Raw genomic sequence first — 15,322 nt, 5'->3', positions numbered from 1 at the left:
ATACATACTGTAGTCAGAAAAAAAAGAGAAGGGATGGGGGAAAAAATCCTGCAACTGTATATTACAGCTAAGTAAAATAAGACTGGATGGGATAACAGGGATGAAGAAAACTGAATAAAGTAGCGAACAAGTGAGTGAACCTGCGAGGGAGAGGTGCTGGAAGAGTTGCAGTATATTTATTGCCTCTGTCAAGAGCTCGTTTTCACTCATGCTTCCTGAGAGCCACTAGAGGGAAAAAGATCTTCCTGCATCAGAGAGACAGAGAGAGAAAAATCCTCTCACCTTTCCAGTCATGTCCTCACGTTAGCCTCTGCTACATTTTGGCTGGGTCAATGTCAGAGTAACTGCAGGCTTAAACAAGATGCTCTGAGTGAGCAGTCAATCTGGCTCTGTCAGAGAGAGCCTGCGCGGTCGAGAAGAGACGAGAGCAAAGCAGAGTGGGGCTGGACATGTGAGGTTAAATCAGCCATTTGAAAATATTGCATCACAAAATGCATTGATACATACCAGGCATGTGTCCTCGTACTTGCATAAACACTGGGCTAGTTTAAGCCAGTGGTTTTCTAATCCTATCAGGACAGGCCTGTGACCGGTTTTAAGGGTCAAAAATCACCCACACCTCTGGTTTACAGTACTCAAATTATGACCCTGCAATCCGAGTGAAGTCAAAATCCCACAGGTCTTTCGTTTCTCCAGCTTTTTCTTGCGCTCTTCTGCTGAAACTCTGCTTTTGACAGGTCACAAGGTAATGATTCTGCTACTATGATGCAACAGGCAGAGCTGTCGGCTGTCAGGAATTAAGCTCATGAAGGAATAAGCTGTCATTAAGCAAGCTTGCTTTCTTTCTCAAAACACACACAGACACACAAACCAGTTCATACACATTCATTCTTTTGGCAGCCCAACTGTCAGACTCCGGCCCTGTTTCCCAGCGCTGCCACGGCGGCCTTCTGTGGACGCCCATAGTCTGTCACATGCTTGCCTCTGTGGGAATAATGCACAATCTTCTCTTACATAGTAGCACGTAGTCAGTGGTGTGTGACCAGCTAAACTCCTGCACACAAGCAGCAGCTGGATCAGCAGTTATTGCGTTTATTAGACATCTCGAAAAGGTTAAATTAATGGTTGTGTAATTCTTCCTTCTTTTTTCCATTACATTTACATCTATCCGAAGCAACTTACATTGAATTCAAGGTTCATATTCATATTTTATCAGTTCTTGATTTTCCTGGGAATCGACTCCATGACCTTGGAGTTTCGAGTGCCTAGGTTTGATAGGTTTTCTTAAATTATGTTATGCTGTTTGAACTACCGGGACATTTTTCCCTCAAATATAATATTAAATAAATACATACATACATAAATAGGGAGTACATCTTTAAAAAAAAAAAAAAAAAGAACTCTTTATTATAACTTACATTAATAAATCATTAAGAAACATTTTATAATGCTTAACAGATCATTAGTTAAGATAAAATTATATAATTATATAAATTATATAATGTGCTTGTTCATGTTTACTAATAAACTTATTAAACTACTTAATGATTAAGCATTTTAATTTAATTTCATGTAATTGATTTAAATCATATGATCGTGCACTTCTTGAAAATCTACAAATGATTTTAACAGATGTTATGTAATGATTAGACGCTTTTGTTAATGCACAACACTTTAGCTGCTATATACAGTAGGTGTGATATGGGTAGGGTAAGGAGGTCAGCTCTAGGAAGAGTCTTGGTTGTTTCAAACTTCTTCCATTAAGGGTAACAGAGACTACATGCTTCTGTGTTTTATATATATATTAATTATATTAGCAAACCTGTTTTTTGCCTAATTATTATGGTGTATGGAGTGTAGATTGATGTGGGAAAAAAGTAATTTAAAGCAGTTTAACATAAGTCAGCAACATAAATTGTGAAAAAAAATGAAGGGGTATATATATATTTATATTATTTTGACCAAGACTACAGTAAATGTTAAAATATTGTAATATATTGACAATTTTACATTTAAGTTGTTTTCTTTTTTAATATTATATATATATATATATATATATATATATATATATATATATATATATATATATATACACACACACACACACACACACACACTATAAAATGTATATATTATTTAATGTATATATTATAATTTCTATGATGGCAAGCTAATTGTTTAACAGCCATTACTCCAGTCTTCATTGTCACATGATTCTTCAGAAATCATTCTAATTTGCTGATTTGGTATTCAAGAAATACTTTATTATGCTGCTTAATAATTTTGTGGAAACTGATTTTGTGGAAAGGATTCTTTGATGAACATAATTTTCACTCACTTACCTCAAACATTTATACATTTGAATGCTATATTATTTTATATTCTACAGTCGTGGCCAAAAGTTTTGAGAATTACATAAATATTGGAAATTGGAAAAGTTGCTGCTTAAGTTTTTATAATAGCAATTTGCATATACCCCAGAATGTTATGAAGAGTGATCAGATGAATTGCATAGTCGTTCTTTGCCATGAAAATTAACTTAATCCCAAAAAAACCTTTCCACTGCATTTCTTTGCTGTCATTAAAGGACCTGCTGAGATCATTTCAGTAATCATCTTGTTAACTCAGGTGAGAATGTTGACGAGCACAAGGCTGAAGATCATTATGTCAGGCTGATTGGGTTAGAATGGCAGACTTGACATGTTAAAAGGAGGGTGATGCTTGAAATCATTGTTCTTCCATTGTTAACCATGGTGACCTGCAAAGAAATGCGTGCAGCCATCATTGCGTTGCATAAAAATGGCTTCACAGGCAAGGATATTGTGGCTACTAAGATTGCACCTAAATCAACAATTTATAGGATCATCAAGAACTTCAAGGAAAGAGGTTCAATTCTTGTAAAAAAGGCTTCAGGGCGTCCAAAAAAGTCCAGCAAGCGCCAGGGTCGTCTCCTAAAGAGGATTCAGCTGCGGGATCGGAGTGCCACCAGTGCAGAGCTTGCTCAGGAATGGCAGCAGGAAAGTGTGAGCGCATCTGCACACACAGTGTGGCAAAGACTTTTGGAAGATGGCCTGGTGTCAAGAAGGGCAGCAAAGAAGCCACTTCTCTCCAAAAAAAAACATCAGGGACAGATTGATCTTCTGCAGAAAGTATAGTGAATGGACTGCTGAGGACTGGGGCAAAGTCATATTCTCCGATGAAGCCCCTTTCCGATTGTTTGGGGCATCTGGAAAAAGGCTTGTCCGGAGAAGAAAAGGTGAGCGCTACCATCAGTCCTGTGTCATGCCAACAGTAAAGCATCCTGACACCATTCATGTGTGGGGTTGCTTCTCATCCAAGGGAGTGGGCTCACTCACAATTCTGCCCAAAAACACAGCAATGAATAAAGAATGGTACCAAAACACCCTCCAACAGCAACTTCTTCCAACAATCCAACAACAGTTTGGTGAAGAACAATGCATTTTCAAGCACGTTGGAGCACTGAGCCATAAGGCAAAAGTGATAATTAAGTGGCTCGGGGCGCAGAATGTTGAAATTTTGGGTCCATGGCCTGGAAACTCCCCAGATCTTAATACCATTGAGAACTTGTGGTCAATCCTCAAGAGGCGGGTTGAAAAACAAAAACCCACTAATTTTGACAAACTCCAAGAAGTGATTATGAAAGAATGTGTTGCTATCAGTCAGGATTTGGCCCAGAAGTTGATTGAGAGCATGCCCAGTTCGAATTGCAGAGGTCCTGAAAAAGAAGGGCCAACACTGCAAATACTTACTCTTTGCATAAATGTCATGTAATTGTCGATAAAAGCCTTTGAAACGTATGAAGTGCTTGTAATTATATTTCAGTACATCACAGAAACAACTGAAACAAAGATCTAAAAGCAGTTTCGCAGCAAACTTTTTGAAAACTAATATTTATGTAATTCTCAAAACTTTTGGCCACGACTGTACATATTCATGTTCTGAAATGACAGTCATCTGATTTATATATATATATATATATATATATATATATATATATATATATATATATATATATATATATATATTTATATATTTATTTATTTATTTATTTATTACAGGCCACATCAAAATTCTCTGAATTAACCGGCTTAATTTAATAATTTTATTTCTACCCAATAATCTTTAACAAAGCATCACAGGACAGATCAGAGAGCAATGAAATCAGTTTGTAAGCAAATAACCAATTCCCATCAGAATAACACATCTCACAGGCTAAAAGAACAGACTGATCTCGGATCAGAGCATATTCGGCACATGGCCTCAGGTGGCCTTGTGTATCACAGAGGAAATCACAAACACGAGCCGTCACTTGAAGAGTCAGACAGCGCATCTGCACCCCTTCAGCAAGACAGATATTGCAAAGTGACAGCCACATTCCCTCTGTCATACTGATATACATGCAACTGACTCTGGAATCTCTCTTCCTGTAAATGCTATTATGATGATGTCACAGCAAAGCTGGGGTCATTATATAGTATGATAAATGGTCGGAAGAGCACACCGTGCATTCTTTCCGTCTAACCCCATCGCAGTACGCCCCCAGAAGGCACCTCTTCACAAATGCAATAAGCCACCTTACTGTCTCTCGCACACAAAAACAAAAAAAACTCGACTTCCCTGTCCGTCTTTTCCTGGCGCTGTACTAAAAGTGACTTTGCCTACAGACATCAGTGTGGGAGTGTGTGTGTGTGTTTTATGACATTTAAATGGAAGAGCGAGGGAGAACTCCCTTAAGTCAATTTGAACGCACGGGCCGATGAAATTACACAGGTAGCGGCGGGCGGCGTGACAAACGACTAGCCGCGATGGACGGAAATAACTCCACTCGGGGATACATCCTCCGACAGAGAAAAGAAATGAAAATCTAAATTACAGTTTACAGTACACACGTAACAGCAAAACAGCTCCTTTTGCTGGGTAAATAAATATCTATGGATTGGAGAGAGTAAAGAGGGATACAGAGGAGAAAATAGAGATTGATGCAGCAGTTGTTCAGACTAAAGGCATGGGGTAATATTTTCAGTGATACTAAACAATCTACTGCTGGCCCAGTCAGGCTTGTAGTTATGATATTTAAATAAATACTACAAATCCAAAAATATACCAAATCGGTCATTACTGCACTCTTCAGTGTCACATGATCATCCAGAAATCATTATAATGCATATTTGATGCTCAGTTATTATCAATTATTATTGGTGCCCAATTATAATATTATTATTATTATCATCATCATCAATGTTGATCAAAAAAAGTATAAAAATTGTTTTAAAAAGTGTAATAATTGAAATGCTTTTTGAGCATCAAATCAGCATCACAATGATTTCTGAAGGACCATGTGACACTGGAGACTTTCACAACATTATTGTTTTTACTGTTTTAAAATTGCATTTCTGAAATACTGTTTACTAAATATTTATTCATCTATCCATTCATTTATTTATCTATTTATTTTCAACTTTTGAACGATAGTGTATATAGAAAACCTGTAAATGAATAAACACTTCTGCTGGAATGGGAATATAGAGTCCACAACTTCGACAATCTCAGAACAAGCTGGCCTGGATAAATAGACTACATACACACCCGATATAACCCATAAGCAATTAACTATTTTTACAATAAATGCTGAACGTAACATAAATAATGATTAGACACTTCCTTTGCTAAAAAAAAAAAAAGAAAGAAAGGAAAGAACCAAAAATAAACTGCACCTCTTTGGCCCGGTTAATGAAGGGTATCTGCGTCCCACTGTTGAGGTCTTCGTTAATGATGAGGCGTCGAGCCCACTGGCCTGCCCTTACCACTCCACTGCCCTGGATAAGAACCATGATCTTCTCTGGGTTAGTGAGGGCATCCTCGCTCATGTAAATAAAGCTTTTCGGTTCATCCATAGTCGAATCGACCTGAAGGAATATAAACATGACAGTCAGTATCAAACTGAGATGCCAGTTTGGAAATTTCACCCTTATATCATTGAACATACTTGGTGTACATCAAAACAAGAGTTCACATACACTACATTCCAAAATGCTGTGAATTCATTAGAAAGGGTGTTTTTGTGTAGCTCCTTTATCCCCTTATGTCTGTCAACAACTATATTTAGTATTATTAAAGTGAGGCAGGACACTCTCAGAAACAGCTGATTGCAGTCAGACACTGGAATCATTTCTAATGAACGATGCTCAATTCTGAGCTACACTGCCAGCTGCTGAAAACAGTGCGTCTGATGACTTCATTACACTGCATCAAATCCGTCTTGGATGCTTCCTGTGTGGTGATAGGTTTTGTGGCAAAGTCTAAGATGAGCATAAAATCATACGTCTGAAAATAACACAATGCATTTTGTGTGTAAAATGGACTTTGATAAATGGATTGAGCACTATATTCAGTTGGTCACAGGTAGCTTTGCCCATGAAACTCTCTGAAAGACAATACAGAGTCCATGAACATAATTTGGTAAATACTCGCCACAAAAAAAAACAGCTCATAAAAGCCTGTGCCAGCATTGTTCGGGTGATTTATGGAGAGGAGTTTACAGTGCTTTTAAAAGGACATAAATTCTATGTCTACCAAGTGCAAAAACCTGCTATCAAAAATGATGTGTAGTTTAATGATATGCCTCTTAAAAAGTGTACTAGAAATCATAACATTAATGCTCATATCAATGCAGTGACCACACCTTAGGAATCTCCTTACACAATTTGAACAAATGTAATTTTCTCCTGGAGAGTTGAGAAGTTTTGAAGAATATCATTCTAAAACTTAGTTTTCACCCAATATAGACCATTGTAATCTTATACGATGCCAAGGACAACTGTATCCGTTTTCACTATAATTCTGTTTAGATTCAAATTGTGGGCATCTAAAATATTAAGGAGGGAAAAAAGACATTACTTACAGGGATGATCTCCTTCTTCAGGTTGCAGTTGTTTTCCAGGAGTTCATAAACATACTTTGTAATGATCTACAGGAGACAAGAGAGGCATCCTTATAAGTGTTTCAAACTAACTTGCAAAAATGACCTGCACTTGCATTTGGTTTGAAATTAAAATATATTTTAACTGTGGTTGGAAAAAAAACACTTAAAAAAAGTGAGTAATTAAAGATTATTGGATGGACTCTTTTCATATTTCCAGGATCTTCAGAAGCTGAAGTCATAATAGTTGGGTAAACTAAATGGAGACTACACTGAAAAAAAAAAAAAAAAAATTGCTAGCAAATTTCACACACAATTACAAAGAACCGGAAGGTAACAGGCTGAATTAACTGCAAAATGACAGTACTATCAGTAAAGAACAACTGATAGTATTTTCTTGTACATCATATCCCAATAATCTTTGTTTTATTTACAAAATAAATATAGTGTAAATAATAATAATAATAACTTGGTGAACAACGAATATCATTTTTTGCATTTCCATTTGCTCCAACACCAAAAGAAAACATGCTTGATAGCGCTACAATGACTTTCCAAAAAGGGGAAAAATATATAGAGAATACAGTGATTACAGTGCTCATAAGACATAAGACAAATAAAAAATTCTATTTGCTGTTACTCCTAAGCTGCAGTGTTAACTAGTTTTTGTATATTTTAATGCAAAGGTGATATAACAAAGAATAATGTGATAATTGTACAAAGTTTTTTTTTTTTTATGGAAATAAAATGAATAAACGAACATTTGCAAGACTTTTGATATTATTAACTGTGGAAATGCATCACAGTCTAAGAAAAAGATCCATTATGTAGTCTGATTTATTTATTTGGTATAATCATACAAAGCACATTGTAATGCAACTCAAACTGGACCCATACATACATCCACACACACACACAGACTTGTTTTTGTTTGATTATCACAGAGTCAATCACACTTTGATTAAATGCGAAGTACATGCAGTTGCACACTCAAGAGCCGCAGTAAATGAGATAACTGGAACTGTCTGGATTTCACTTGTTGTGTTCAGGCGCTGTCAGCCTAAAGCGGGACAAATCTACAAACAGCACATTGATGTAAGGTACGTTTATCCCTGAAGTGCAATTTCCACCTCGGGCCAAAAGTTTCATGGTTCAGTGACATCAACAACTTTGATCATTTCTTTCTTGTTTTTCTTTAGCTCCGATCTGCAACAGCTGAAACTACAGTGCTTTAAGAGGTGAATAGCAAATGTGCTAATTAAGATGAGATGTTTTAATGTTGGTTGTGATTTGGCAACAGTCAGCAGAACAGCCCCAATGAAACGAGGCTTATCTTTCAGGGCACGCTCAAACCGTTATGCCAAGTCTGAGGGGACTTTACGGCCCACCCGGGTGGAGGAACTAACAGATGCCCCTCTGGAATGAGGCGTGAAGGTGGTGGAGCCGGAATCTGTGTCTGACGGCTGAGACTGTCAGCTGTGCTGGTGTCACAAAATGTGTGAGGTCTTGATCTGCAGTCAGACTGAGCTGCTGGGTGTCAGTCAGTGTGATGGGCATGGTCGACTCGAGACCAACTGGTGGGTCAAGACCCAAAAATCGTTAACAGGTCTGTTCTGACAGAGTTGCAGGAAGAAAGGAAACAAATAATGGAAAAATACAAATGATGATGTGTAACTAACCATATAATTGTACACAATTAGCTAGGTAAATACACTAACAATTAACTTTTTACATCTTTTATTGTTGATGTCAAAGTTTGGGCTTCTATCTGCAGAAAGTAACATGGCGCAGATGCCATAAACAAAACTTGGCAAGGAAATAGAAAATATGACTCAGAATAGATTGAATATGAGATCACTTATAATGATAGACTGATGGATATTTTTGGTTAGGCTGTTTAACTGTGATTTTTGGCTAGTTTGAGATTATTACATCAGTTAACTTGACTAACAAAACAAAAAAAATTGTAAAGAGTATAAAATAAACGAATCAATTAATTAACTTTGTAAAAAAGTGTATGCAAGTACAAATAAGAGGTTATTTCATTTCAGCATTTGTGTGTTATGTGTATGTGTGTGTGTGTGTATATATATTTATATATATATATATATATATACACACACACATACACGCACACACAATTTAAATGGTAACAAATTGGTAGCATGCTCTTTCAATGTATTCTGTGTTGTGCAGAATATGACTGTCTGAAGAAAAAATTATAAATTATAAAAGGCAAGCTTCTAAAAGCAACAACATCTGAACACATCTCAACTAATAATTATCAAACATGAGTTAATTGTGTTAATTGAGTTAATAATTATCAAACATGAGTTAACTCTTTATTAATGCATTTTACACAATGAACAGCTCCAGTACTATGTAGGGTCGACAAAAATGTTCAATGTACCATCTGAAGTCCTGAAGTAAACCATTTGAGAACCACTGGTTTAGACTAGTTCAAATTTTAATATATTAATAGGATTCTAAAATTTCTATCAAATTATGAACTGTGACTTCATATGCAGATAATCAATACAACAAATGTGCATATGAATTCATACCCACAATCATGACTTCAGAGCAAAAAAAAAAACCTTTAGATAGAGTAATAATGCACTTGTAATGGTTACAAACTCATTTAAAGCCATAAGGCACAGCCTAAGCTATTGCTTATTTGATTACAAACACCAAAAGTACATTAGGCTCAAATGAGCTAATGCAAATGGATATTAGCGCTCGTCAGCGGTCAGCGGGTCTAAATGAGATGACGGATCTCTCTAGAGACCGTGGCGGAGGCAGCGACGCCGATGACGGTAGGAAGACACAGGCAGCTCAACAGTACCTAATTCACTAAATGTCAAGCTCTCTGATGAAGACTAAAACGGTTCTGAAGTGCAATATGCTTGTGTTTAATGACATCAATAAGCCTTGCAGGAAATTTCATTTATACTACATTGCTTCAGTGCCTCAGGTGCTTCTCTTTTGATATATGAGAGAAGAGAATGAGGGGGTCTTGAAAGGGTGCGTGGGTTCTGTTCGAGACGGTCCGCAGCCGTTCACTCTCACAGATGATCGAGTATGTGTGTCCGACAAGATGGTGAGGGGTCTTGTAGATAAGACGTGTGAACGGGTGCAACATGTTCCCTCATCATGTGCCAATGGAGAGTGGACTGTCCATGCTAGCATCACCGGCTGGAAAAACAATATCCCTGAATTATAGATCTTCCATATATACTGTAGGCAGCGGAAAGTATATTCCAAAATGATTTTACCACCATTGTATTAAGTTTCTCATTTAAACAATTGCATTGTGTAAAACTGACTTGATACAGCTGCATTTTGGCTCATTTTGAATGAATATGTTTCAATTAAGTAGACCAAAAGTAAGATTTGATGCTTGTTCAATTTACTTAAGTAAATTAAGTTCCAACACAATTATTTTCAACCACTTTACTTAATTTATTTGAGTTGAAAGTACATAAATGCTTTTAGTTGTGTAATTAGGAAGAGGATTTCCCCCCTTCCCATCATGTTTTTAAGAGGGCTGGATAGAGAGAGCAAATGTTGAAATAAAATTTTCTTTTATGCATTTTTTATCCAGATGATGAAACTGGGAGATGTTGCATGTGTTTTAATGTTTGTATTTAAAAGAGTTTCTGGTATGTTAGTGTTTTGGGGGGGTTGCCATTGTGGTGAAGACTTGTTAAGAGGACCTGCTAACAAGAATTAAAGTGGTTTATAATGATAATAAAATAAAATGAAATAAGCATCATGTGTCTATTTACAAATACATCATATCTTATAAAAAGGACACAAGGAAATATGACTTTTCTAGAACTCCTGCAGAGTTTGTACACATCACTGAGAGCTTGAGAAATGCCCCAAAACAATCCCTGAGCAGCTCTGGGCTATTTTTCGCTCTTCACAAAACAACTTTGAATAGTTCATACATTATTTGTGCAAGAATCAGACAAGATTATTTTCACAGGTTTAACTTTTTGCCCCCAGACTCACAGAACACCCCGTGAGGAGAATTCATAAAAAACGTATGTTCAGTGGTGGGAACATCAGGTTCATACTGTATACTTTATTCCTTCATACATCCCTCACAGGTGATGCAATCAAAGTTGCTGAGACTCAACATTTCAAACTATCTTCATGTCACTAGCGGTCTCTGAGGGAGTTCCCTCAGGCCAACATAGCGAGAAACAGAGTATCAATTCTCACAGTTAATATCCTAAATTAATCATATGGAATATTAGTGTTTGCCTTCGCTGCCCTCCTATAGACCAGTTGACATGGAGAGGAGAGCACAATCGCCTGTCATTGTAATTAGAGCACAGTTCTGTCGCATAATTAATATTGTCTTATTAGTCTGATAATGAAAGCCCTGCAGGTAAGAATGCTAAGTGCTCCTCACCTCCCCCTCTAAACGTGATGAGGGTGCTGATCACACACCCGCTGGAGAGGAGTGCTGTCATGTAAAGCATGCAACAACTGAAGACCCAGAATGAGGGATTTTTTATTTGAATTGGAATGAAATAAAAAACACACACACACACATTTTGGCGGGACTAAGCTAACGGTAGATCAGAATCCATAGACAAAGAATTCCACAGGAGACAATGCACAAAAATCAAACACTTGCCATTCACTAAATTCTTGCCCCTTGGCTATTCCTACAGTAGCGGAAACTGAAAAAGTTACCAACGCATGTTAATCACACATTTTTTTTTAATTTCTTTTTGAACTTTTTCTGTAAAGTCCACTTATAATGTTATTCATTTTTTTATGAAATTATGATAAACAAATATATGAATAAACACATTAAAAAAATAACTATACATTTTTACTTTTAGGAATGCACTTATGTTTAATAGAAATGTTGAACCTTTTCTTCACTGTTTTTTTATTTTCCCCTTCTAAAAAGAAATTGTACATTAATCACTGATAAATACAGAGGATGTTTTTGTTTTCAATGAAAATTCTTTGATCCTTAAAAAATTCACACCCCTCTCAGGTCAGTAGGCATTCCTTACTGTAGAGTTTTACAGTATGATTTAATAGTACAGTGAAATCTGATTCATTATGATATAATCCTTTTAAAACTATTTTGTAGAATTCCAAAGATCCGTGTATAGAATCTGTGGGAACGTAAGATTTGGGATTGGGTTTCTAAGAGGCCTATGACATTAAATGCCTAATTTCACTGTTATTTCACCATTCTATCCCATACAATCTTCTTTTAAGCTTTCAAAACACTGAGTCTCTCTCTCATATAAGATAAATAAATGGAGCCATGTCTCATCTGCCAAAGATATGGGCCTCAGATAGCACAACGAGTGACCACACAGAGTCGGCTCCAGGCTCAGGCTCCGGGGGGGGGGGTGTCTGTTTATGGACTGCTGATGTGGCAGCCAGGATCTGGAGGATCAGAGAGGAAGGAAGAGCCTTAGCAGGGAGATCTGCAGGGGGGCGGCCAGGAGACGGCAGAGGGGTCACGCTAATCCCCCCACAGACACCGTCCTCTGCCAGCTCACGCACGACGCCACAGCTGAAAAAAGAGGGAGCGTGGGAGGAACAGGCAGAAAGAGACTAGAGAAAGCCAGAGACGCCACAGTGGCCTTGACCAAAGCATGTCGTCTGGGTGGGCAAGCGATAGGGTGGACACACACAGCTGAGGGTCTTAATGAAGTGCACTGTTGTCTAAGAAAGTTGATCTGTTTGTAAACTCCCATGCGGCAAGCATCTTCTTTAAACAAGGAGGAGGAGGTCCGCGGGCCTCCTGATAAACGGAGTAAGTCAGGGAAAGCGATAAAACGAGAGAAAAAAAGAAAAAAATATACAGACCTCCCACAACGGCGGTATTACAGCTCAATCTCCCCAGTCGGGCTGACCTCAGCGCTTGGGTGATGAGACATTAGTGTTCCACGTGGAAAAAAAGAGGAGCGTCATATGACCCTTTGACCTTTAGCATGATAGGAATCCCAGGAGGAATTGAAAAATGAGGACAGGTGCTTATCAGGTGGTCCAGCTCTGACCCCAAATAATGAGCCGACTGGACACTGAAGGGTAATCAATACTGAAAGATGTGTTTGTCTTAGCAGCTCTACGCTGACTTCAGGTCAGTCAACCGACCAGGTTTTTTTAGAGCTGCTCCGTCAGGACAGAATGAATGGCTGACTTCAACGCTGTTTGGATAATGACAGTGACTGAGAGGATGGTAAACTGATAGAGTTACAGCATAGGGAAGAGTGGGGGATTACCAACGGATTAAAAGAAGGAACAAAATACATGAAGAAAAGTCAAATCCCAAAAACAGAAACATGCAAACACAAGGTCGAGAAAAGAGGGAGATGTGAATGCTGATTCAATAAAAGAGAGGGTTGAGAAACGAAACAGCTCGGTTGGACTCCCATTTTTTTGTTCCTATTTTTTATATTTAACTTTTTGCTATTATCAGAGGAAGAAAATAGGCGCCCTTCATGTGATAGTCCCATAAGGCTTCTGTGTGATTCTTCTGTCTGTTGTGTCAATCCATTAAAGACAACATGAAGCAACATTCACAAGCATTTAAAATCTGAAAAAAGACTCATTTTTTCTTGCACATTCCTGATTTCTTTTTTCTTTTTTTTCTAAATAACTCAAGTGAATGATTCAAGCTGAATGTGTTTATAATTTTTAAATCAAGATGTCTTAAGATGCTATTTCTCTGACAATGGAGGTTCCACTCGTCCTGATTTGTAACGCCCATTTTTTTAAAAACCCTGTCATTTAAAATTGTGTCACATCCCTACATTTTCCAGTTTCACTGAAGAAGTTTTGAAAAAAAAAGAAAAAAGAGAAAAAGATTCATACTTGGTTTTAGCTGTGATTTTATTAGGTAATGCTAATCGTATAATAGTAGTTAAGAAAAAAAATGCTTGGTAACACTTTACAATAAAGTCCCATTTGTAAACATTAGTTAACTGACACAAACTAACTATTAATAATATATTTTTAAAGCATTTATTAATTGTGGTTAATGTGAGTTAATAAAAAAATATTCATTAGTTCACAGTACATTAATGTTAACAAATACAGTTTACATTTTATTAATGTAGTAGTAAGTTTTGAACTTAATATGAACTTATGAGATTAATTAATGCTGTATAAATATTGCTCATGTTAATATAGATGATATTAACAAATGAAACCTTAGTGTAAAGTGTTACCAAATGCTTTACTTGGGAATAATAAGACCCATAACATATATTGCAGGAAGGTCAGATCTGATGTGCTTTTGGCATTTTTATTAGTTTTTAAAGGTGGAATTATATAGCTTGAATTCATTTTTATTTACGTTTTAGTCATTTTAGTACTTCAACGTATTTTACTTCAGTTAGTTTTCAATCCAATATTGATATTTTATTTTATAGCCATTTTGCTTTACTTTTATAGGGGAGCTGTTCTTAACATAAAAACAAAACAAGCATGACTGGTGCTGTTGCATGGGCCTGCAGTCACTCTAAAGCAGCAATGTTAGTGTGTGTGTGTGTGTGTGTGTGTGTGTGTGTGTGTACAGGACATAGTGTGTATTTCCTCACATGATGTGTTTCCTCACATAATGAGGATTCATTCATATTTAGCTCAAATGTTGCAGTACAAGTTATGCACCAAAGTCCAGCCTGCAACCCTTCCCAATCCTTTTAAACTCATTGTACGTCACTGTCCTATATCCTTACAATTAAATAAACAAATAAATAAATAAAATAATAATAATAATAAAAAAAAGAAAAAGAAAAAAAAACTCCCTCTGGGTCAATGTTTCTCTCACACTCTCACAGTATAAAGCCAATCAGTAAAAATCTTCATTAGAATACTGTATATCTGTCATTCCACAGATGCAGAGAAAGAACCTCATTTAATAACAGCTCAATGCTCTCCCATCTGGAGTTGAGCCCACAATGTGTCGCCTAGTGCTGAAACAGTCACTTACTGTACAGCCCTCCACACACACACTCTCTCCGTGTGTGTGTGTGTGTGTGTGTGTGTGTGTGTGTGTGTGTGTGTGTGTGTAAGGTAAGGTTCATGACCCTCCGCCCACTGCGAACATACCAACATGGACCCACACAGTACCTGCCACCCACACACAAACTCACACGCCGTCAGACACAAAGTATGAATGCATAAACAGCGTTATACTGGCAGGGAGGTCAGCAAAATGGCCAGGTAAACACACAAAACAAAACAAAACAATTGAATATATTGAGGGAGAGACACACTTTCAAAAAAGGCAACCGACACCTGATACTATGATAGGAAAGACACACATTAAGAAATGCTTCTGTACAATAAAAAAAAGTATAATAATTAGATGCACGCAGAGCATCTGAAGCC

The 15,322-nt window shown here is 37.1% G+C and overlaps 1 protein-coding gene across 2 annotated transcripts in view; it reads right to left on the bottom strand.

The window, feature by feature from the left end:
• The window catches only part of LOC132138834 (cotranscriptional regulator FAM172A homolog), a 188,995-nt gene that overhangs the window by 163,469 nt on the left and 10,204 nt on the right, over positions 1–15,322 (bottom strand). For both annotated transcript variants that reach the window (XM_059547708.1, XM_059547709.1), the window contains exons 5-6: positions 6,923–6,988; positions 5,736–5,927 (exon numbers count right to left, since the gene is read on the bottom strand). In XM_059547708.1, coding sequence (XP_059403691.1) covers positions 5,736–5,927; positions 6,923–6,988 — 258 coding nt within the window. The remainder of the gene's footprint in view (positions 1–5,735; positions 5,928–6,922; positions 6,989–15,322) is intronic.

This window comes from Carassius carassius, chromosome 4 (genome assembly GCF_963082965.1).
Source record: "Carassius carassius chromosome 4, fCarCar2.1, whole genome shotgun sequence".
Lineage (NCBI taxonomy): Eukaryota > Metazoa > Chordata > Actinopteri > Cypriniformes > Cyprinidae > Carassius > Carassius carassius.
This window is presented reverse-complemented; position numbering and strand designations above follow the sequence as displayed.